The following is a 25562-nucleotide window of genomic DNA, read 5'->3' as shown; positions in this document are numbered from 1 at the left end:
CCTGTAGTGCCATTGTGTACCCAAAGGGTACACATACCCTCATTTGAGAAACACTGATTTAAAGTGTAATCAGGTGAAGAAAAGGATGTGGAACATGTCGGGCCAAAGATCTTCAAATGATGTCCTCAAATCTGACTTGTCATGTCTTGATTGTTTTTCTGTTTTTGATCTGTATGAGGTGAAGAATGAACAATAAAGTCAAATCAGCCCAAAAATTGCTGAATTTGTACAATTAAATTTATGTACATCATTTTTCCACAGCATGGCTTTACGATCTACTCTGAAATGATTGATAATCACAACAAAATTTATATTTCTATTCGTCATTTATCATTTCAAATGCTCTTTTTAAATTTGTGCCACAAAATCCACCCGGTTTTGATTTTTACAACAAACCTGTTTTTATGAATGTTGACCTATTTTGGTATTTCATTATAACTCAAAACTGCTCTTCACACGTGTTAATTAGAAAATGTGAACATTAATCCTATACAGCCATCTTTTCTTAAAAAATATCAATATTTACAATTGGGCACTGTGCTTTTGGGGTTATTTTGTATATTTCTGTTGCTATTTAGGGTGTTTTTGGAGTCATTTTGTGTATTTTCTTGTCATTTTATCTATGATTCTTGTTGTGATCTGTTGTATGATGTGAATAATGAACAGTAAAGTGAAATCAGCCCAAAAACAGAAAAATATGTTGTTATTCTTAAGGGGATTTGTATATGATAATTTAGCCTAAAAACTGACTTTTAAAGCGCTTAAATTCAATAAAACCTGACTCTTGATAGTCTTTTTTATTTATTGAAATGTTTGTATGTATTATACCAGTTTAATATATTTTGTGATTTGCTTTTCTATGATTTATATATATATATATATATATATATATATATATATATATATATATATATATATATTTTTTTTTTTTTTTTTTTTTTTTTTTTTTTTTTTTTTTGGAGCAGCTTTAAATAATAACAGAATACAAACATAATTTAACTAGAAGTTAAAAACTGAACTTATTATTTTATTTTTTGCATCTAGTGTAACTTTGTATTTTACTTGCAAAATATATTCTGGCCGTTTTCATGTCTTTCAAATCAAATTTTCACATTTTTGCTTTTCTCATAGTGTGATTATGGACTCAATAAGCGCATTTTGTAATTGTTTGTGGTAGTTCTGTACAAGAAAACAGTTTCCTGATGTTAGTTTAGCTTAAAAACTGACTTTAAAACCAATCAAATATTTGTTAAATACCTTCAACGTTAACAATCACATTTAATAAACCGACCGGCGGCAGTTTATGTGTAAAAACCTGAACTTTTTAGACTTTTTTGACCGTTGCCCCAAAGGAAGTTGCTGTCCTTATTTACGTAGCCGTACGGACACCCCCGGTGCTATTCATACGTGACCGATGACGTTCCCGGAAGTCATGTGACCATTCCGTACGGACTACCGGAAAAGAAAATGGCTGAGGAAGTGTTACACGTTGGTGCTGAGTTCAAATGTTTGGATGATTTAGAGGCTGCCATCAACCAATATGAGTCAACAAAGTACATAAACTTGTACAGGAGAAGCAGCAGATCTATTGCTGCGTTCTGTAAGCGCAGGAATACAACAAAAACTATTCCTGAGCAGCTGAAGTTTGCAGAGATAGACTATGCCTGCATTCACGGCGGCAAGAAATTCAAAACCACTTCAGGAGGTGCCAGGCCAAATCAAAGGTAACCATATTGTTCATCACTGTTTATATACATATCAATATCTGATCATAATGTAAGATGTTTTTTTTTTTCTCCTGACGAAGTGGCTATCCGTACGTAGCTATTCGTACGTAGCCGTATCAACAAAGTATGGAAAAAATGGCTGAACAAGTGATTTACGGAGAATTTAGAGGCTGCGCATATTAGAGTAGGTTAGATATTAGCGACAGTCACGTGACCTAAACTGCCTAATGTGGGGCGTTACGTATGGATAGCCACTGCCCTTTTTGTTGTCTTATTAATAGTGATTTTTCTCCGTTCAGTACATTCCAACAACAGTGTCCTGTGGTGGTCAAAGTCCGACTGTCTGAAGACTGGCAGAAACTAGTGGTGAAGAAGTTGACAGAAGAGCACAATCATCAGCTATCACAGGTATATATCGCGTACATCTTCTTTGAATAAAATCATATTATATTTGAGTTTTATTTCGGCCGTCTTCACAAAAAAACAAAACATACAAAACTAATAACACTCGATTGTGTAATTCTTAAGCCGAAAACGTGTAGGTTGAAGCAAAGCTTATATACACGCCTCCCTTATCACAACAAAACAAGGTTCTTTACATAATATCACACACAATAAATAATTTAACTTGTATTACTATTTTCACAATGTACATTCAATATACAGTATATGTTTTCTGTATACAGTTTATACATTTACATCAAACATATACACATACGTACATACACATGAATGTGACATGTACATAATATTAATATTATACTATTTCATATTTACAACACAAATTTCATCAATTAAATTTAGAGTGGCAATATATAAATTAATGAAAACCTTTGTTTATTATGTTTTATTAATTGGTTATATATATATATATATATATATATATATCGCTGTCCCAGGTAAAATTGTTGCCCTTCTTTCTTATACTTACTAATAATATAACGATATATGATTTAAAAAGCTTTTTAAACTGCTTTATGTTGGCGTTTTGTTTGATTTCATCCTTTAGGTAGTTTCATAATTTAACACTTGCTCATACGTTTCTGTGTTATTCTAGCATCTAGGTTCCCAAAGTGGGGTGCGCAACTTGTCATAGGGGGGTATGTGACGACATTGGAAACTAGAATATAAATAGACGAGCAGTCAGGAGCCTCGGAATAGACATTGGTCTGTGCAAGTCTGTCTAGCGGTGACGGAAAAATCTCATTAAAATATGACACAATATGTTCAATCAACAAATGTTTGGTAGTATTCTTTTTCCAAAATAAGAGATTGTTTCTCACTGAAAATGCCTGTAGACTAATTCATCAAATAAATCAAGATATAATTCTGAATAAGATGTTTTATTGTGTGGTTACAGATTATTATTATTTTTAATTATATATTATTCCTCAACAGGAGAAAAAATTCAGAGACAAATTTCACTGTATGGTTATATTGTATATGACATTACATTATTATGTTTTTTAAGTTTGCAGGAGTAGGCGGTACGTGGCTTCAGGTTAAACGTTTGAAGTAGAGGTTGATCGATATTTTCAATATTGGCCATCGGCCGATTTTTTAAATGTATTTTATTTTCCAAATTATTTTTATTACTTTTTTCCAACAGTTTTATACAAATCACTCACATGTATACATTGAATGTAAACTGAGAAGAAAAGAAAAAGAAATAAAAACCCTGCACACACTTAAAGCCTTAGGTACAAAATAAACAACGAGGTCAAATTAAGCTTTAGGAGGTCCGTCCAAATTTACATATCATTATAATAATTAATAAAGCATTGCCGAATTGAGTAAAACATTTGTTCTTTTTTCCTTAAAGAATATTTAATTTTTTCCAATTGTAAATATTGCATTACGTCTCTGAGCAGGTTTTGATGAGTAGGAGGGATTTTATTTTTCCAGTTTAGTAAGATTAGACGTCGTTTTTTTTAATATTTTTATTTATTTATTTAAATTAGAGTAGCTATTAAAGGAAAAAAGAAAGAGCCTAAAAAACATCCTACTATATCTTTAATAGGATAATGATTTTAGTTTTACATGGTTGTGTACGGGTATATTTAAAGTTCAATAAATGTTGAGTTCTGTTGGTGTATTTAATTTAATTTCTAATATATACATTTATATCTTATGAGTGTCTCAATTATATTTCATAATCGATGTGCTTTAAAGAAAAAGTATATCGGCTTCCAAAATCGGCTTTAGATATCGGCCATCGGCTGAATTAAAAAAAGAAAAAAATTGGTAATTGTATCGGCCTTTGAAAATCCTTCTCGGGAACGTGGTACGTGCTTTTCGGCGCAGAGACGTTCCGCGGGCCTGGTCGTAGTTCATCAGAACTTGTTGATTAAGAATGTGCCTTGATTTGCCCAGAACATCAAAGTCCTCACCAATTTCCCTTTGATGTATTTAATGTGTGACTTCCAGCACATCCTGTAGTCCAAGATCACACCCAAAAATTTGACTTAGTTCACTCTATGTTAACATTGTCTATATTTAATTTTACATCTATATTTTTTCTCCGATATCAAAATAACATAAAATGAGTTTTAATGATAATTGATTGAGATCAAACCATTTCTTTAATTTCCACATCTCCATAGTGACCATCCTCATCTTGTTAATAAGTTTGGAAAATGAAAATGTGATACGGCATATATGCATTGATCTACATTCTGTCATTGACAAAAAAAAAATACATTTTGATTAGTCTGGAGTACATAGATCATAAATAGTCATGCAATTGTATAAAGTGCATATTTATCCTTTCTATTTTTAGGTGGCATATAAACACTTACCCAGACAGAGGCGGCTCGATCCTAGGACCAGAGAAGAGGTGTTCTGCATGCTCCAGGTGAAAGCCGACAAGAAATTGATCCAGCACCACGTTCACCAGTCCACAGGCCGTATTCTCACACTGAAGGATCTTCACAACTTGGGACGATCACGCGAAGCCGACACCGAGAACGATCTCCACGCACTTTTGTACGAAATGAAAAAGGAACCCGGCAGTGTCACCGAGGTAGTTTTAGGCACTAACCATGTACTTCAAGGAATATATTACCAGGACCATAAAATGCAACAGATTCAACGGGCATTTCCTGAGCTCATGCTCATAGACGCCGCCTACAAGTTGAACGATTTCAGAATGGCCCTGTATGTACTCATGTCAGTGGATGGCAATGGTGAGAGCCACGTTATTGCATTTTGGATCGTCACCAACGAAGAGCGTGCTACAGTGGCTGCCCTCACAGACATCTTCATTCGTCTGAACAGTGCTGATCAGATTAAGTGCATCATGGCTGACAAGGAGATAGTGGAACGAGATGTGATACAGGAGAAAATACCCCATGCAGCACTTCAGATATGCCTGGTCCACACGCTGAAGATGTTCCGTCGTGAAATAACCTGCGAGAAGATGGGTATTAAGTCTGAGCAGAAGCAGTCCATCCTAGAAACTCTTCAGAAAATGACGTACGCAAGGGACGAGGATGAGTACATGAAACATTATGAGGCTCTGTGTGACCTAAACATCAAACCTGTGACTGACTATGTCAACACTCACTGGCATGACATCAGGACGCAGTGGGTGGAGGGGCTAAAATCACAGGCAGCCAATTTTATGACCAGCACCAACAACCGCGTCGATCCGATCAGTCAAAAACTGAAAGGCGTTATCAGCAAGTACAGCGGTATGGTGACCTTCTTCCGTGACCTAAAGACTGAACTGGCCGTACTTGAGACAGAGAGAAATCATCGTACCCTTCAGATAATCCAGAAATCATCTGCTGTACAGTCCAGCCCCGACAGTCCAGAAAGCCTGTACTTGCGCTTGCTTACTCCATATGCTTCACGGTGAGATTTGTTAACAAATGTGATTTTTCATTTTGCTCCATATTCTTCGATATGAGATTTGTCAAAATGTGATTCAGATTTGTATTACTTTCAAAAACGGTTTTCAAAAGTATGTTGGTCGTCATGTTTGTTTGTATGGGTGTCTGTGTACACGATAGGGTCCTCAATTTTTTGACGAATTCACTTACATTTTTTTTTTTCTGTTAATTGGTTTTTGGCCACAGATGAGACGGTTCAAATTTGGTGAAAGTAGGTTCAAGATCAAGGTCACAGAAAAATATCAAAAATTGCAAAATTCCCTCTTTGACATGGGGCAAATTTTCTAAAACTCGCATCTCCGTCAGATCTTCATCGATTCGTTCAAGATTTTGCAGGATGACGTTAGGCTATGACATGCAACATCTGACCAAACAGGATCCGGATCTGATTCAGATTGCTGACTCAGCGATTTTTGGAAATTAACATTGGAAAGCCCATTTACGACTTTCAAAAATTCCTATACAGTTTAAATAAGTTTTGATTTTAGTCAAATTTGGTGGATCGATGTCGGGTCTTGACCTCTATCAAAATGTCGCGTTTCGTACGGATTTGATCCAGAATGTGGATTTGGCAGCAGGTGGGAGTTTGCTGATTTTGATGTGGAAAACCCCATTTAGCGTTTTTTTTGTCAATATATCAGTTAAGACCATTTTCATTTGATAGTTTGACATCCAGTAACTATGATTATGACAAATTTGATCAGTGATGGAAACAGCTAAGAACCAAATTGCATTTGTTTAATGGTGGCTGGTTTATTTTTTTACATACTGTACACGTGAAATGAATGAATTATGGTATTCAAATTATTCCTGACATACTTTAACTTGCTTATTTATGGTGGCTTTAATTGATGTTTTTCAGATTTGTCAGTACTCAGCTATCTTCAGCCAGTTCACCAACAACCACTGTCCCAGATGCCACTACAACCACAAGCTGCACATGTGGATTCTGGCACTCGATGTCCCTACCCTGTAAACACATATTGAAGAAGAGGTCAGAGAGTGGTCTGCCCCTCTATGCTGAAGAACTGGTGGCTCAACGTTGGCACAAATCGTACTACCTTGATTCTCTTCCCATTTTCAAAGACACTGCTGAGCCAGCGGTCATCCTGGCGCAACAACACACAGGTATGTAACTTTTTTTTTGCATTGTTATTTTATTGAAAAACTATGTTGATGTAGATATATGTAATCTATCTATTAAAGCAAGGCATTTCTGTGTGTGTGTGTGTGTGCCTCAAATATATCTGGTGTTCAGGGACAGACAGAGCTCATACTTGCTACATAGCTGCAGCTTGGTTCATAGCTGTGCTACGTCGCATTTGTTTGGACTGAAATAGTCCACTTAACGAATAATTTCATTAAAATAATCGTCCTTTACCGGAGTCTTTAGTCATGTGTGTGCTCTATAGCCGAGCGCGCACCCGAGCCAGAAAACACTGCGTGTGCGTGTTTGTGTGCATGCATCATTTTGGCTGTTTTAAACATTTTTAGCACCTTACACATAGTCCCAGTGTGTGCATCCAGCCACCGTCACCGCGGGCGGAGAGAGAGAGAGAGAGAGAGCAAGGGGCGCGTGCGCGCACACACAATATACTAAACGAGAAAAATAAAACAAAAAACTAAACAATATTTATACAAAAAGTACACAAAATGACAACAGAAATGCACAAAACTACACCAAAAAAAGTTACAAAAACACACAAAATGACTCCAGAATCACACTACAATGGCAACACAAAACAATAATTGTACAAAAAATGCACAAAAAGACAACAGAAAAATACACATAATGACTCCAAAAAACATACATTACAGAAAAATACGCCAAACGACAAAAATATAAAATCAAACACGCTATTTTACTTTGCACCCACAAATAAAGCCCTTTATAACACTACAGAGTACAGAGTATGTTCACCTCTTTGTACGTTCAACCTTCAAACACATACTTAAGCTCCTCCCACTATAAGAATAAATACTTCTGACCGGCACTGTACTAGTAAGTTTAACACTCAGATGGGTAATAAGTTATATTTTTCACATTAAAGGTGCAGTCCGCAACTCTCAGATCCCTCCCTCCCTCCTCGCTGCTCTCTTGCCCTGCTCTCTTGCCCCCGTTTGCCTGACAGCAACATCACAGTAATATAGCACATTACTGCAGGGCTTCTCTCTCTCAATGAGCACACACCTCAGCAGCAGCAGCAACAACACAGTGTCACTTACAGCAGCTCACACGGAGGCTGCTGTGCACACACACAAACACTAGTGTAACAATTACAAATCAAACATAATGTAAATCAAGCTGCAGTAAATACCTTTCAATCAGAAAAGTCACCAATTCCATCTTCTACTCCTCCAGACCATACTGTAAAAAAGACGGTGTTCTCGCTCCAGAAAGGGGCGGGGCCTGTGAGCAACAGTCAGACAGTCCATCAAACAGCAAGCAGCAGGGGGGACTCAATGAGTCTGTTTTTTTTTTTCACACAAACTACTAGGTTCATGTAAATCTGTGCTTACATAGTGAAAGCTTTAGCAAACATGACAAAAAGTCTCTTTTATAAGAGTTGCAGACTGCACCTTTAATAGAATTGTATTTTGTAATCAATGAATGCAGCCTAACCAGGGAAATGGTGTATATATATGTATGTATATTATATTAAATCAATGTATCTCATCTCATTCCAGTAACCCAGAAGCCATTGTCGCAGAGTGACCAATATCAAAACCTACCAAATCCTGACCCTGCTTCCACTACTTCAAATACACTTATAGGTAATATTTCTTCATTTGTCTTTGATTTTTCAGAATGTTGGAGAAAAATTTATATAGCTAATATTTTTCATTGCTTTTTCAGAATGCTGACAGGGCAGATTCTCCATTGTATTTGTAAATCATGAAATGCATGTAACGTGTACAAACTATGAATTATTGTGTATTGTGCTGTCTTTACAGATCTGTCTATGGTGACCCTACCTCCCAAAATGCCCAAACGGGGAAGGCCAAAGGGGGCGGGACTAACAGGTATTGGTCTTCCTAAGAAGAGAGCTCGAAGCACTGAGCACCCTGTTCCCTTTACAAAGAAGGACCCAGCTGACAAAGACACTGTAAGTATCACTATTACATTGTAGTTTGATGTAAACCATATCTAATATACTGCATGTACAAATACACATATTTTTAGTATGTATAATGAGTGTAAAAATGTAAATTAGTTGGTATAATCCAGATGTAACATTCTGTATGCATAAATATGAGTGTAAAAATGTACTTTTAATTCTGTTTCTATAAATGATTTTGTATTTCCAGTTATCCTGAGTTGATTAGTGAGCGAGGAAATGGTGGAACATGCCCTGGACGATGCTCACAAACTGCCTAAAATGAGTCTCCTCCCACAGGAAACAGGTCCCCAGAGTAAAGACATGGGTATGGCGTAACTGTCCGCAACAGTGAAAAATGACACTTTAGTTTGATTTGTTGTTTGTTTTTTTAAAATATGCTCAAAATGCAAACTTGATCGTGTGAAAATATTTGCATTGTTTTGGTTTCTCCTTGAATGTGACATCATTGTATTACAATGTGTAACTGTTTATTGTCCTCAAATCTTGTTTTTATACTACGCTGTTCTTCAAATATATTTTTAAATGTTTTGAACTATAGTTTTGTATAGTTATGTATATATAATTGTTAAACAAAATGCCTCGTTTGATGCAAATTGCAATCTGTGTGTGCATTAAGTATTCAAACTATGGCAATGTACAATGATTTGTCAATAAACGTCTTTATTGAATCTGATTTTTTCATCTTTATGCATTTTAATTTCATATCATTAACACCCTGAGTCATACATAATGTACTTCATATCATATAAAAAGTATTTGATCAGCATATGTGAACCAGCAATCCTGGCACAGAGGTAGAATTCTCACTTTCCAAGTGATAAGGCTTTAAATTCTTCGGAGAAATATTCCCATCATCTCATTATTCCTGGTTGTGCATAAAGTGGGTCTAAAACACTGCATTTCATTTCTCAATCACATTCTACATTAGTAAAAGACAAATATTAAATCAAAACGACAATAAAATGTGCACATCCACCAGAATTAGGGATTACTTAAACTTAGGGATAAATTTAAGTAATCTGATTACATTCCTAAAAGATTACTTCAATACATTTCATAGTTTGCATAGTTTATTTGTAAATAATGGTCAAAATAAATAATTTGAACTCAATAGAAAACATAAATTATTTTTTATTATTCTAAATCTATACTATTTTTTTTTTCTTTTTAATAGATTTATGCAATGTTAATATTAAATACATCCGTGGACATTGATATTTTTGCTTCAGATTCAATATTGACCCTACGTATGAATATCAGCACAATTCATAAATACGTAGCATGTCCATAAAAACGTAGTTCAGGAACCTACGTATTAATAGCAATACAGAAGTACATGTACGTAGCGTGAGTCACCTGACCTAAACTGGCCAATAAGGGGCGCTACGTACGGATAGAATGTCAGTATATGGCTACGTAGGTTCGTACTGGCGGCCATCTTGCCACGGTGTACGTACTTTTTAAAAAACAATAACTCGCTCAATTTTCTACCGATTTTCAAACGGTTTTGTTTGTTATAAAGGTCAGAGGTGTCGTTATAACACTGCATTTATAGATAATTATATGACACTTCCGGTCAATAGTTTTGGTTAGTAATACGTCAAATCAATATATGAGCCACGAAAACTCAGCGTACAGAATGGCAACAGGAGATATATGTATACTTTTAATTGAGGAATATTACTATTATGATCAAATAATTTGAATTATTACATGTTTAGTTTAAACAAGTAATAATTCAACAATATTGTATCATAGTATTATTTTATAAATGCTACATTTTTTTTGCAAAAAAATAAAATAAAAATAAAATTCGTACAAGATTTCCCTTTACAAATACACATAAAAAAATATTGCATGTATAAATTCCAGAACTAGACTACTGTGGAGGTTTACACATAGAGGCCAGAATCAATAAATGATATTACACAAGGAGATTATACTTTAAAAATAACCACATTAAAATAGTATTAAAAATATGTCCAATAGAAACTCAGTGATTGATTAAACAAACAAACATATTCTAAAAAGCCTTGTGTCTAACAATAATTGTATTGTAGATACTTTTACTAAGTAACTAACAATTATCCTCCTCATGTTCTGAACATGTATTGTTTGGCCATTTTGAACATCCATCTATGAGAAAGGAACAATTCTATATAATTAACCTTATTATACATTCACAAGTGTCGTTGAACAAAACAGAAACCACTGCTTTCCATTTTTCAAAATGAAGTCAAACAATATGTGAAAAAACCATAAAACACTCCACAAATATGAAAGCCATCAACACTTTTGATTTATGTGTACCCTTCAATATTTTTGTGTAACGTTTTACTCTGAAGCTGAGCCTCTGTATGTTTCCCCCTGGCGGTTGTAATTACACTTTTTTGTATTGTACTGTTTTATATGTTGAATAAAGTTTGGAGGGGAAAAAACCCCTAAGATTATCCTAAATATAGTCAAAGTATTGTAATATGTTACATGTGAAAGATTCTGGTTTCAACAGAACGGCGATTAGAGCATCCGCAGGCTGCACAAAAGTCTGGAATCTTCACTCAGCAATTTGCTAAAGGAAACATAATGTAAGATGTGTTTTTTTTAATAACAAACTTTTTTAATAAGTTAGAAGTGGTCGTTTTTTGAAGAGAAACGCTGTAATTTTAACATTTGAAAACATCCGGATTGTAGAAACGTTAATAACGTTTGTAAGAAAGCAAAGCGTAAAACTCACCTGAAAACACTGCTGCTGATTGGATCTAGTGCTGCACTGCCCCCTGTAGGATGGACACAGGTACTACTGTCCCTTTAAGGATTTTTTTTCTTCTTCTTCTGTTTTAATGTTTTTAATTCTTGTATTGTTCTATTTTACTTCATGAACTTTTTCCAAAAATGTTGCATTCCCAATCATGTCAAATCATAGATTCTTTATGTAAATAATGTGTAAATAAATACAAATAAATGTGCCTTTGACTTCCAGACAAAGTGCATTGACACAAGTCAGCCGCTAGGTGGCGGACTAGTGCAAGTAAAACAGGATTATCTTTATTTGTTTCTTCCTTTTATTTTATTTAGAAATTTATATAGAAATCCTTAACTAAAAAAACAGGCTTTACATAAAATAATAAATTCAAACTAGACACTAAACATTAATTCACTTTATATGTCATGTAGTTAAATTATTGTGGCCTTATTTTTTCATATTAACTAATATTTCCAACTATTTTTAAATATGAAAATAAGATAATAAAGTAGAAAAACACACTTTTATACAATCTATGTCCTAGGTTCCCAAAGTGGGGCACATTGTCATGGGGTACATGAGTAAAAAAAATACAAATTGTAAACAAGAATACTAATCACATATAAAACCTCCATGCATTGCCACAAATTATTCATTACACATTTCATACATATAAGAACATTTTTCTTTTTGTTTTGTTTTTATTTTTACTTTCACACAGGCACACTTAGGACAGCCCTTTACATTTACATTTGTATTTTGCTGCGACCCAAACCTGCAAACATTTTAAATATATTAATAAAATAATAAAGGTAAAAAATAAAAACAAAACAAAATGAATTTGTTATTACAGTGTAAAATAAATGATTAAATAAATAAAAGTAAAAAATTACATTAAAATAAATTGTATTTGTATTTTCTTTGTTATTTCCATTCTCAATCTACATTTATTTTTATTTTTTTTATTTTTGCATTCTTTAACTTTTGTATTGTTTCCAGTTATATTGATTTATTTGTAATTCATTTTCGATTTTCCTCTTTGTTATTTTTAATGTTTATTCAGTTATTCATTTCATTTTAATTTGGGCAGGTTTGGATGCTAAAAAGCTCCAAGTGTGAGTGTGACCCACGTGATCCAAACTAAAGCCACCTCACAATAATCAGTGCTGTCAGAGGATGTGTTTCACTCATAGTAAACACACTGTGCTCATATATTAGTGCACTGGTACCTTTGGCCCACACACATTCTGCAGGTCACGTGACTCCTGCACAGTCATGCTGGACATCGATTGGTCCAAAGTGTCCCATTGGAGCTGTGAGAGCTCAGGCTATTTATAGGACCACTGCACTCACATGCACCATAAATACTGCATAGGTTCAACTAAGCTGCAGTAAAGTGACGTGCATTAGTACATTATGTGGGTCACAGCGTTCTCACCCCATCAACTTATTTCAGGACACACAGAAACATGTAATAATTACAGAATACATAAACAGTCGGCTGTAATGAATGCATTCAAAACACGTTTCACGTTGCGTATAATAATTATAATCAATTTTATATCGAAAATAAATTACAGTTTTTGATAGGTTAATAAATAGATGAATTAATAAACAAGTAAATACATACATAAATAAATACACAGATAAAAAATTCAGTTGACAGGTAGATAAAAACGTAAATAAATAAATCAGTAGAAAAGCAAACAATAAATAAATTGCTTTCCTGTTAATCGTTTCGTGCTCTGCGAAAGTGGACTAGGGCCACGAGCTGCTGTTTGGTGAAATGGCCCTTGTCTGCTTCCGTAGATTTGACTTTATTAGCAAACCTTCCACTTATCATGATATTGTATTTTGAATTGGTTTTAGAAATTTCAACTTCAATTTCATCTTTTCAACTTTAATCTTGACATTTCAACTTTGATCTCAAAATTTTGACTTTAATCTCATATTTTAAACTTTAATCTCGTATTTTAAACTTTAATCTCGTATTTCAAACTTTAATTACGTATTTTAAACTTTAATCTCGTATTTCAAACTTTAATTTCGTATTTTAAACTTTAATCTCGTATTTTAAACTTTAATCTCGGCATTATATTTTAACTGTATTCTCGAAATTTCGACTTTGATCTCGACATTTTGACTTTGATCTCGACATTTTGACTTTGATCTCAAAATATTGAATTTAAGCTCAACATTTTGACTTTAATTTTGCAAACTTTTTTCCTCCATCAAATTGACCCTGATTCGCTTCCGTTTCTTGCTCTGCAGTAAATGCATGGTGGGAAAAATCCACAGTGAGCAGAGCTGTCAGATTTTACACCCTCACTCCAGCATCAGATCAGACTGTGTACACACACGTGACACATCCCGAGTCTTCGTTCACTCACCAAACTTTGTTTTTTATGAGTGGAGGATGACTGTGAAGTTTTAAACTGGCTTGTTATCGCTTACACTGGATAAGAGCATTTAGCTGAACTAGCAACCCGAGGAATGCCGGTGTCAGCAATTCAATAAAAAAAAAAAATTGCAATCAAATTCCACATAATGATTAACTTGCAGCGCTTTCCCAATGTGGTTTACATTTTTCACAGGTTTGGTCATATTTTGGCAAAACACGTTTGATTTAAAATCCACCAGGATGTGCAACAACATATGCACGAGCAACAAGCACGTGCCATACACGTCCTAACACCTCACAACCCTGCTGCAGGGATTCATGCAAATACTGCTTCCTGTAACTCAACAAAGCACGTGTCACATGTTCCTGCACCATCTTTGTTTGAAGCCAAAAGTCAAAAACACACACTGCATTCACATTCACATGCGCTGAACACACTCATGAATCATTTAAATACAGAAGCTCAGCCAATCTCAGGAGACGAGAAATGTACCAAATAAAATACAATAAAATCCATTGATAAAAATAAATGCTGATGTCAGACACTCCTGCATCATTCATCTTCCTTTATTTGTTTGACCGTTTCATAATAAATCAGCATCAGCTGCGTTTTCTCCGTTTGTTTTGCTGTAGCAGTTTGTCTAGCTGAATATTTGGCTTTTGTTTTCTACTTTTTATTTAAACAGATTATAGTAAATAATTACTAATGTATTCTTTAACCTCCACCTCAGTGACAGAAACACACAATACTACTACTGTCTAGGGCTTGTCTTTATGTTCTTTTGATAAAATTGGGGTTTTGACGTCATATTAACATCACCAAAAAACATAAACCAAAGGACACACGTCACAACCACAACTTTTAAAGCAGTGGTTTTCAACCTTAGAGTCGTGACCCCATGTGGGGTCGCCTGGACTTACAATGGGGTCGTCTGAAAAGTCTAATAATTGGTAAAAAAAAAAAAAAAACAATAATTAAAAAAAAGATGAAACAAATTACTGACTGAAATGATATTTTTAGCTAAAAAATAATAATAATAATAAAAAATATATATATATATATATATATATATATTTTTTTTTAATTCTTTTTCAAATAAACACATCTCACACACAATGTCTATATTATACTTTTACTTTCTCAAATGTAAATTTAGTTCACATAAAATTCACAACACACTAAAAGTGTTTTTCAACCTTAGGGTTGTGGCTCCATATGGGGTCGCCTGAAATTATTGTTAATTTTCAAATTAAAACACAGCACAGAATCTTAAAAAACTGTATTCTATATTTTGACAACCTCAAATATAAATTTAGTTAAAAAATGCAGCATAAAGAAAAGAAGAAAGAGAAAAAAAAATGTTAAAAAGAAAATAAATACTGTTATATCATGTTACATAATAATTATGTTCTTTTGATGATTTTGGGATTTGACATTATTAACATAACCCAAAAAATTGCACAAACACTCCTTACGGTCGTTGAGGGTGTGACCATACATATCATACAATAAATGCATTTATTATCTATCATATCTATATAGCCCTGAAAAAACTTCAGACAAGTACATTTGCATGGAAGTTATGTCTAGACTTTGCTCATAGATGGGCATCGTGGGACTGGTGACGTCAGGGGTCATTTGCTTGTTATGAGTGCGCGGTTGTACATAGTAAGTTATGGCTTTTTAATTATTTTAACTCCGTTTGCTGCTGTTCCCTGATCACTGAGAACCACCGTGGGTTGTGCTGCCGACATTAGACGGTGGACGGGTTCCTGCATTAAAGGATTTTCTTCAATAACTTGACAAGGAGGAAAGTACCGGTGCTGACGGATCAAAAGAGCTGCAAACTGAAATTGTATAGGAATTTGTAAATATTAAATCTGAGCAGCTGCATATATGCAAAAAGGCAGGATAGTATAATAAAGCAGCTGTGACAGTGTTGTAACCCAGTACAGTACACACCCACAACATGGACATTTCTCTCTGCTAGAGGAACCATAGCCTGAAGTGCAGAATAACAATGTTCTGCAGCCGCTTCATCCCTCAGGCTATAAGGCTTTTAAACTGCAATGAAATCTAACAATAACTTGTTACAAACCCAGTGCAATAGTTCAATACTAATCCTGTGGCAGCACTTTATCACTGTTTTAAATGTGTGTTCTTATGGTGTGTTTTTTATGCTTTTATTTTTAAAGCCTAACACAATTTTGTTCTGTATGCGCCTGTGGTGTATATGTATGAACGACTATACAGTATATATACAGTATATCTCTAAGGTTACATACAGCAGTAAGATAATATTGTGCAGTGAATGTGATCATGTCCCCCTGTCGCACATTGATCAGTTGTAGTTTTATGTCAAGTGGGATAAAAAAAACAAACTTGTGAGTGTTTGTGGAGCAGCTCAGCGACTCCACATGTTCCTCTGACCGTGGTCAGGTGCAGTGAGTGCTGTGTGTTCTCCAGGATGGACGGAGTCTTCTCCGATTGCTCAACCGGACAAGCGGACCGGAAGTGTGTCTCCGTGTAGTGAAACTGAATAGCGTGCAGTCAATCTGAATTTGAGAAGCTGAAATGTATTGATTTTTTTGGAATGTATTCAGATGAATTTACAGTAAATTCAATTTCGATACCAACTATTCAAATTCAGTTTCTCGTGGCACAAATCTCAGCCCATAGAGGAGTAGTCATTTAAAAAATGGGGCTCCCGGGGGATAATGGGCCCCATTCATATATTGGTATGTGCCAATGATTTGGTACCACCTACTGTCGCAATATTTGACTCACAAATAAATGAGAAAACGACTTTAATGGAAATTGCCTAAAAAAGCGGGGCGGGCCCCTGGGTCCCTAATCAAATTGCGCAAGGCAGAATTATAATATGCGTTGAAACGATATATCACACGACTATGTTCCCATACATTGGGAAATTATTGGAAATGGGGCTCCAAGAGTCTCATCCTATGTTCATACCAAACTGCATTCCGATCTAGCGAGAACTAATTGAGGAGTAGTCATTTTGAAAAATGGGGCGCCAGGGGGACCCCGTGTCACATACAGGGTAATGGGCTGCATTCATATATTGGCATGTGACAATGATTCGGTAATGATTTTGACTTCCAAAAAAAGAGAAATTGTCTTTGCGTTTTGGGGCCCCTTGGGTCCCCCCTGAGCCCCAAATCGAAGATCGGGCCTGAGTGTCGATGCGTACACATCCATAGATTATAGCTACCAAATTTCAGCCCGATCCGTTCACGAATAACAGAGGAGTGGTGATTTTAACTAGTGTACGCCACAACAACAAGAAGAACAAAGTGAGTCCAGTAACCCTAACCATTGGAGTTCCCAGAAATTTTGTGATATCAAAATGGAGTCATGGCCAGAGAAAAGTTGCCTTAAAGTCTTTGTTGGAACACTTTGTGGTGCGTCCCATAGCAGGAAAACAAATAATTGTGTGTTACTGTGAGGAAATGAGAGAAACAGTGACAATTCTAGAAAATAAACCAAACCTTCATAGTCTGGGAAGCAGAGCTGTGGCTCATACTGTACATGTGCACCACATGCATTGTGCAATAGTTGTCAGACAGCACAACATGTTCAACTTGTTTCTCCGCCCCACCCCCCCACCCCCACCCCTCCCCACACACACTTTTCTTTCTGGTTGTTTTTCCTTGAATTTCCTTGAATTGAACGTTCAACGAAAAACACACCAACATGGTCAGCTGCAGTGACGAAGATGAATGAGGAAGACGAGCCAAAGATGTGGACGAGTCGAGACTGATCCAGTCTCATCAACGTAAACTGTTATTCAAAGCAAGAAGGAGCGTCACTCCTCTTCATCTGAAGTGGGTGAAAAACATATTTGTGTCCCTTTGTAGAGCACCGAGAATATGCAAAAGAGAGCGATCCTATTCAGTTTAGGATGACACAGTGAGTAAACACTACTAAAAAGACATTCTTTGCGTCAGTGCAGATGGGACATGATAAACACGTGGTCAGTGGTCTAAATGTGGCCCTCAGCCTACTTTTGTGCAGCCCTACCAAAAGAAAACACACAAAATGCCTCCAAAAACAAACAAAACAACAAAAAAGCCAAATGGTTGAAAAATACACAAAATGACAACAAAAACACACAAAAAACGAAAACAATAAACATATATAAATTGACTCGATAAGCACACAAAACAACATCAAAAAAGAAAATGACTTCAAATACTGACAAAATGGTGAATGAAAGACGTGAAAACACACAACAAAAAGACGTAAAATTACTCCAAAATCACAATGTGGCCCTCAGTCTAAATTTTGTGCAGCCCCACCAAAAGAAAACACACAAAATGACTCCAAAAACAAACAAAACAACAACAAAAAAAGGAAAATGAGAGGAAAATACACAATATGACAAAAACAGACAAAATACAAAAAAGACACAACGATTAACAATACACAAAATGACTAGATAAGCACACAAACCAACATAAAAAATGACTTCAAAAACTCACAAAGTGATGACAAAAATAGACAAAAAGACCAAAAAAAGACGAAAAACAAATAAAACAAAAAAATGCAAAATGACAAAAAAAAAATAATAATACAAAAAATGACAAAGAACAAAGAGACAAAAAAGATACAACCAATAATGAAAAATACACAAAATTACTCGAAAAAAAAAAAACACAAAACAACATCAAAGCAAAAAATAAATACATTTCAAAAACTCACAAAATGATGACAGACATAGACAGAAAGACATTAAAAATACTCCAAAATACAACAAAAAGACAGAAAAACACAACAAACGTACGTCTCCAAAAGCAAAGAAAGCAACATCTAAACAAACAAAATGACAGAAAGGTAAAAGTCTCTTTCTTGGTTTGGGTTTTTTTGGACCAAAGACTTTGTTTAGTTACATAAATATAAAATATAATCCATTCAATGATTCCCATTTTCGTTGGATTTTCTCCGGACGATATTCCCTTTCTAAATGTTTCTATAGACCTGGTAAACACATGGTTCCAATTTCCATTTCCACTCCTCCTCGTCCTCTTCCTCCACCAATCCCATCTTCCTCCTTCTTCTCACTCCTCCGTCTCATTCTGACGCTGTCACTTCCAACATTCCTGTCTTCTCTCGCAGACGTAACAACCGTCTAGTTTCTACACACTCCTGGATCCTCTTTTGATTCTCAGAGTGTTTGCAGACATGCTGTGAGTAACTGAGCCCATACGTAAACATGTGCTCTCACTGCAACATGGAGGATTCTCAGAAAACAATGGCCGTCCCTCGGCTCCTTATTTGGTGTGAGCGTCCACAGCAGGTGCCAATAATAAAAAAAAAACATGCTGAAACAAACGCTGGTCTTTGGGCTCTGAATGCTCCGTGGTAATGTGAGCAGTCTGTTGGAAACGTGAAAAGTTGTAATAAATAGCAGTCACGTGTCCATCCATCGTCTGTGTGCTGTGCAGGGACAGATGGAGGACTAAACTTTAGGGGTTTGTGCCAGAAACATATAAAAGAGCAGTAATCATGTTTGCTGATGATCATGTTGTGTTATTTACTCAGAGATAAAAAGATAAAACGCAGCCTGTATTTACAGAAGCAAGGACAGAACTGCAGAGCCTCCCTTCATCCTTATAATGTGTTGCTAAATGCTAAGCTAACGCTTCACTGAAGCAGTTCGCGATCGTTAGCGTTAGCGATCGTTAGTGTTAGCGAACCACAGATGAACAACTTCTAACACTATTTCCATCACTAGGGTTAGCCCTAAACCCATTTTATTAAAAGTCACCAATGTTTTTCTAGTAAACAATTTAAGGTTTTAAATAATTTTTCAAAGTAAATAACAACAAACCATGGCCTTGTGCCATTATCATAATTACATAAATGACCTGCTAATAGTGAGTCGCATTTATTAAAGGCAGTGGCTATCCGTACGGTTGCCGTATCAATATACCGACATTCTATCTGTACGCAGCGCCCCTATTTGGCCAGTTTAGGTCACATGACTAAGACTACCCCTTAACCTAACCCTAAAAATTGTTGCAATATTGGGTTATAGCCGAGCCCTAACCCTAACCCTAAGACGCTACGTACTTCAGTAACCGTACAAATAGCACCGGGGGGGGGGGGGGGGGGGGGGGGGGGGGGGGGGGTGTCCGTACGGCAACCGTACAAATAGAGTAAAGTTGTAAATATAGATATTATGACAAAGATGTAGCAAACCTAGCTATGTTGCAAGGCTAACAGTGTGTGTCATAGTTTTAAAACGAAAACACTGCAAACTAGCCAACCAAGATGTAGCTTGCGCTGCTACCAACACCCAGATGTAACCTACAAACTGAACCCACTGAATGCTAATTTCAAATTGGAAGTTCAAAATGGCTTTAGCATTTAGCTTAGCACTTTGTTAGCAAAATCCTACCAGCAACAAACTGAGCCGCGCTAGTAACGCATTACAACACACAGACACTCTAACACAAGCTAATGTACCTAAGAATAGGAGTTTTGACAGAAGGAACCGTTAGCAACCCTACCATTCAGACGAGTTGAGAAACACCGCTTTAGCGCTATGCTAGCTACAGTAATTACAGTGAAAAAAAAGAGTGCTACAATGATTTAAAAGAAAAGGAATTACATTATTTTTACAGACTAAAGAAAATCCACACAGGTGAAGATGTGTTGGGTTTCAAGCTAAGCTTCAATATTTATTAGCTAAAGTCGCTAATGCCCACTGTGTTGTACAGGAGTAAACACTAGGAGTGTTGCAATACATCGATTATTAGATGAATCGCGATTCGACACGTGACGATTCGATAACGATCCATAAATGTTGAAAAACGACTAAATGACAGGAACACTGAAAGTTAATGCCTGAAGGATTTCATACAAGCGTTATGACAGCTGATGTTTTAGGTTTTATCTGTTTTTAAAGCTGCTTTAATTGTGGAAAGCAACATGTTTAGTTTCTTGTGGGATTCATGTTGTGGATTGAGAATTTAGTTTGGAAGTTTTTATTTTTTGTTGAAGTTTAGCTTTTTGTATTGGTTCAGATTGAATTAGCTGAATAAGCTCATATTTTAGTTTATTTTGTATTGTTATATTTATTTATTTTGTAATATGATTACTGTTGGACATGACGAACATAAATAAAGATAATGGTGATGCATTTGTTTGGTTAATTTAATTAATAGACACATTAAACTTGTTTAAAAGTATTAAATAGGGGAAAAAAAGATACATTGAAAATCGTGACAATCGTTAATATCGTAATAATCATTGAATAATTGAATCGTAGCACCCTGAATCGTAATCAAATTGAATTGTGAGGGTCCTTAGATGGCACAGCCCTAGTAAACACTGTGTAAAGTAAGTAAAGTGGCGTGTTTGAGAGAAAAGAATCCGCTGGGCTCAGCTCTGTGGTTTATCCTGATGAATTCTGACCACTCTTTCTCGTCTCCAACTTGACTTCGCTTTTTGAACTTCAGCGTGATCTTCACTCCCAGGTTTTCCCTGACACGGTCGGTCCGGTGTGTCGTTTTCAGTTGGCTCGCCGTCGATCAGAAACCTTTTCATCTCTTTTCTAATTGCCTCAGTGAAGCGGCGAGCTCGGGGCCTGTTGAGGAATGTTTTTGAATTTAATCTCTAATTTCATCACATGACGAAGCCACTGACCCGCCCGTGTGAAAAATAACGGTTTTAACTTTCAGCACAAGCAGACGTCTAGCATGACTGAAACTCCTGAATGAGGTCAATATTTTCAAACTGAAGCAATCCTGCTGAGTTTGGAGTTCAAAACATGGATGGAGAGAATAACAGGTTTCAACCTCAACGTACGTGTAGTGTCTGTCTTTATGTAACCCCACAATTTAAACTACATTAATTATTCATAAATACACATTTTCCATACACAGTTTTAATACTGCCGATGACTTCCCGTCCACAATTGTATAAAAACTAGGGCCGGGAATTGATAAAAAATAAAATAATAATGAATCGCAAATCTGAATTTTTTAATCGCGATTAATCGCAATCAAAAAGTGACAGCAATTAATCACAGTTTATTGCATTGTCAGCTTCTAAAAAAACACACAAACATGTAATAATTTTTTTTTATTTTAACCAAATATTTGCATAGAAAGTGCATAACTTCGAGGTGTAACAAAAAATAACTTAATACGTCTTTAAAAGACAAAGCTTATGACAAATACATTTCTTGTGATTCAAAACATTGTTTGTGCAACATTGTAGTATTCTATAATGTAAACCAGCAATTCTCAACTGGTGGGTTGGGACCCAAACGTGGGTCGCGGACCTGTACTGGGTGGGTCGTGGACAGCTGGTCAAAAATAAATAAATAAATAAATAAATATTTATTGCTTTTCATGTTGGACTGGTCTTTTATTTTGAAAGAAACGTTTCTTTTGCAGACATGAAAATATATAGATTTATTTAAAAAAAAAAAAAATAAATAAATTATATATGTGTTTTCAACAACTATTTTTGAAAAACAAAATTTGGTTGCTTGAATTCTAAAAAAAAAGTGGGTCACGAAATGTGAGTCCCAGGGCGAGACCAGTTGAGAACCCCTGATGTAAACGATGAACAGATGAACCTCAGCTCTAAAGCTGGCACAATTAGCTTATTTAAAACTGTGCTTGAAATATAATTATGTAATGTAAACAATGTACAGTCATTTTTTACAGCAGCAGTAGAACATCAGGAGCACACATGCATCGGTTCCAATGGTTCCTATCAGTAAATTCATGCAAAGACTGGAATTTTTTTGGCAGTACAAAACCCTTTTGCAAAAAAAAAATAAAATAACCACCAGTCTTCTGGGGTCCGTTGTACAGTGTGTCGACTTTGGAACAGAAAAAAAAAGGAAAGTATACCTGACGCAAATCCCACATCTTCAACAATATTTGTAGGGCGCCAATTTGTAGCTATCCAACAGCCCTTCTGGCAATAATTTAAAGCTAAACTGTTCATTTAGAAGCGTATGTTTTGAATGTTCTAATGCTAGCTCAGGCTGTAGCAGCATTAGCTACAGGAAACAGAAGTGTGTCTAATGTGGCACATTACTTCCTCTGCTCTGCGCCTCGGGGAAGGAGTGGTGATCAAAGTAATCGATGCGTCGATTCATTTTAACGTGTTAATATGAAAAAAAAAAATTCCCGGCCTGAATACAAAAATGCAGCCAAAACTGTACCAGTTGGTCTCGTTTCAAACCCATTTTCCCTCTTGTGGAACAAAATGATATTACAAGCATGACGTAACATTTTCTTTGCTAATTTTCTTAAAAAGGACCTGATTTCCTAAAGGTTTGTATGGTAAAATTGTGCGCTAACTTGATAGTATGTTGTGGTTGATTTACTTTTTTTTTACTTGTCTGCACATGCTGTCAAAGGTCAACACTACAAAAAGTGCAATCATTATTGATTTATTTTATTGCTTAATTTTGACCATCACCAGCCTTCCCTAAGGGTAAGAAATCTTTTATTATAGGGAGGATATAAAAAGGGAGAGCAGTGTTACACCTAGGTGGGGGGGCAGGAGCAGGGAGGAGAGACTCAAGGTAGCAAATAGAAAGGGTGGGGAAGAATAGATTGTGGTTAACCTTGTATGAGGAAGATCGTGTCTGTGAAATGCGCAAAACACCAAAAACAATCTATTTAGAGTGTTTTTCTCTCATGAATATTTATAATCTGAGCTTCTGAAAAAATGTGTCAAATATTAGGAGGAGGAGGAGATTGGTGCATTTATTTACCACGTTTGGCAGGCAGGTGTTACCCGTCACAGCTTTACTCACAGATGGCTGCAGTTATTGTACGAAGGAGACAAGGAAGGGGTACAGTTTTTTTCTTTTTCGATTCGTCCATCTTTTGTTAACTATATCTGCTGTTCTTCTTATTTTCCCCACAGCGTTTTCTCCCTCACAGACAGCCTCGCATATTCAGTTTATCCTGCTTATTTTTACTTTTCTTGCTTATGAATTAACATAATTTGTTCCTACTCCACTAACACAAGAAAAATATAATTATGTGCTTGCAGACACTGTTCTCCTTGCTGCATCAGAGGTCAAAATGGTCATTTTTAATTTAATCGGGCAGTCTCTACCACTTTTGAGCTTGTTATAATTTGTGTAGGCAGTTCTAGTAAACCACATGTAACAGGTGAAGAATCAACACGTGCAATCTATTTGCGTGCCCACAATTAGACTCTCTTTTTTGATTAAAATCATTTTTTTTTTTTCTTTGCTGTCATTTTGTGTAACTTTAGAGTTGTTTTATCGTCATTTGGTGTATTTTCTGTCATTTTGTGTAATTTAGTTGTCAGTGTGTTTTTGGAGTTATTTGTATGTTGTTTTTTTTTCTCATTTTGAGTGTTTCATTGAGTGAGTGAGTGAGTTATTTTTGCGTAATTACGTTTTTTTGGAGAGATTTTTGCTCAAAACACTAATTTAAATTGGGCGGTCTCCATCACTTTTGTGCTTGTTATAATGTGCATAAATCACATTAAACAGGTAAATAAACAGCTTGTGCAATCTATTTGCATGTGCACCCATTTTTATCAAAAATCATTAACAAAAATGCACAAATATCCACATTATTTGTATTTCCCCAATGCTTTGGAATTACCGTTTAATTGTAAAATGTATTACGTTTGTTGACTTCATCATACAACAGTCTTTTCTTTACATTTAAAAGCAGATTTCCCCCCCCCCCAAAAAAAAAGAAATTTCAGACTGAGCATGTACATCAACAGTCTTGGTTTTACTCATTTTAATCCTATTGTTGTGCACACACAGTGCATTCAGATCTCTGGTTTGCGGCTACGTTTGTTGCACTGATTGTCGTTAATTGCATAAAAATCTAAATTTCCCACTAGTCTGTCGACGGTTCCCGACATCTCAACCATTATCTGTGTGTTTGCATGTTATTGTTCCCATTTTCCAACCACTGAGCAGCAAACAACCTGAAACAGCGGTTACTGATTAACCGTCTCATCTGGACAATCACACCATCCAATCTGTCACCTGGTAAATGGTCAGAGTGTGTGTGTGTGTGTGTGTGTGTGTGTGTTTCCACTGAGAATGATTGCATCAGTCTTTATGGGATGTGAAAGGTGAGACATAGTATCACAAAAAACAAAGTATCAGCTCATTGTTTCCATGTAGTGCTGGGACTTCTTGTGTGGGATCAGATATGGTTGGTGTCCAGTTACACATCCCTCACACACGCGCACACACACGCACACACGCACACACACACACACACGCACACACACACACACACATGCTGTATTGCGTAAATATGTGTTGGTGCTATCACATTAAAAGTCTGAGCTCAGCTTTTACTGCGATAAACTGCCTTTAAACAGCTGACTCAGCACATACACTCACACTCACACTGCTTAGTTTCCTCTTTGTAAACAGTTGTCCTCAAACTCATCCTCGCTAATATGCATTAATTACACTATGGGATCAACTTCCTGTTCAACTAGCAGTTAGCTCTTGGCTAATCAATAAAGTTGGAGGTGCTTAATGAAACAAGGTGGTTTTTGTTTCATTATTTTATTTTATTTTGTTAATTTTTTTCTTCTTTTAAGTGTATTTTGTTCTTGTTTTGTGTGTTTTCGAAGATGTTTAGTTATGTATTTTCTTTATATTCTGTCAT

The 25562-nt window shown here is 35.7% G+C and overlaps 1 protein-coding gene across 1 annotated transcript; it reads left to right on the top strand.

Moving 5' to 3' along the window:
• Nucleotides 1-1316: 1316 nt before the first annotated feature.
• On the top strand, nucleotides 1317-9410 carry LOC114480607 (uncharacterized). The gene is made up of 7 exons (XM_028474888.1): nucleotides 1317-1724; nucleotides 2027-2135; nucleotides 4507-5582; nucleotides 6483-6748; nucleotides 8309-8395; nucleotides 8576-8727; nucleotides 8930-9410. The coding sequence occupies exons 1-7, from the start codon at nucleotides 1468-1470 to the stop codon at nucleotides 8936-8938; spliced, it is 1956 nt and encodes a 651-aa protein (XP_028330689.1). The 5' UTR covers nucleotides 1317-1467; the 3' UTR covers nucleotides 8939-9410.
• Nucleotides 9411-25562: the final 16152 nt, after the last annotated feature.

Source organism: Gouania willdenowi, chromosome 18, assembly GCF_900634775.1.
Source record: "Gouania willdenowi chromosome 18, fGouWil2.1, whole genome shotgun sequence".
NCBI lineage: Eukaryota > Metazoa > Chordata > Actinopteri > Blenniiformes > Gobiesocidae > Gouania > Gouania willdenowi.
This window is presented reverse-complemented; position numbering and strand designations above follow the sequence as displayed.

Coding starts and splice junctions, on each gene's coding strand:
- LOC114480607 (XM_028474888.1), top strand. CDS start 1,468: ATGGCTGAGGAAGTGTTACACGTTGGTGCTGAGTTCAAATGTTTGGAT. Junction 2,136..4,506: donor ACAATCATCAGCTATCACAG/GTATATATCGCG, acceptor TTCTATTTTTAG/GTGGCATATAAACACTTACC. Junction 6,749..8,308: donor CCTGGCGCAACAACACACAG/GTATGTAACTTT, acceptor ATCTCATTCCAG/TAACCCAGAAGCCATTGTCG.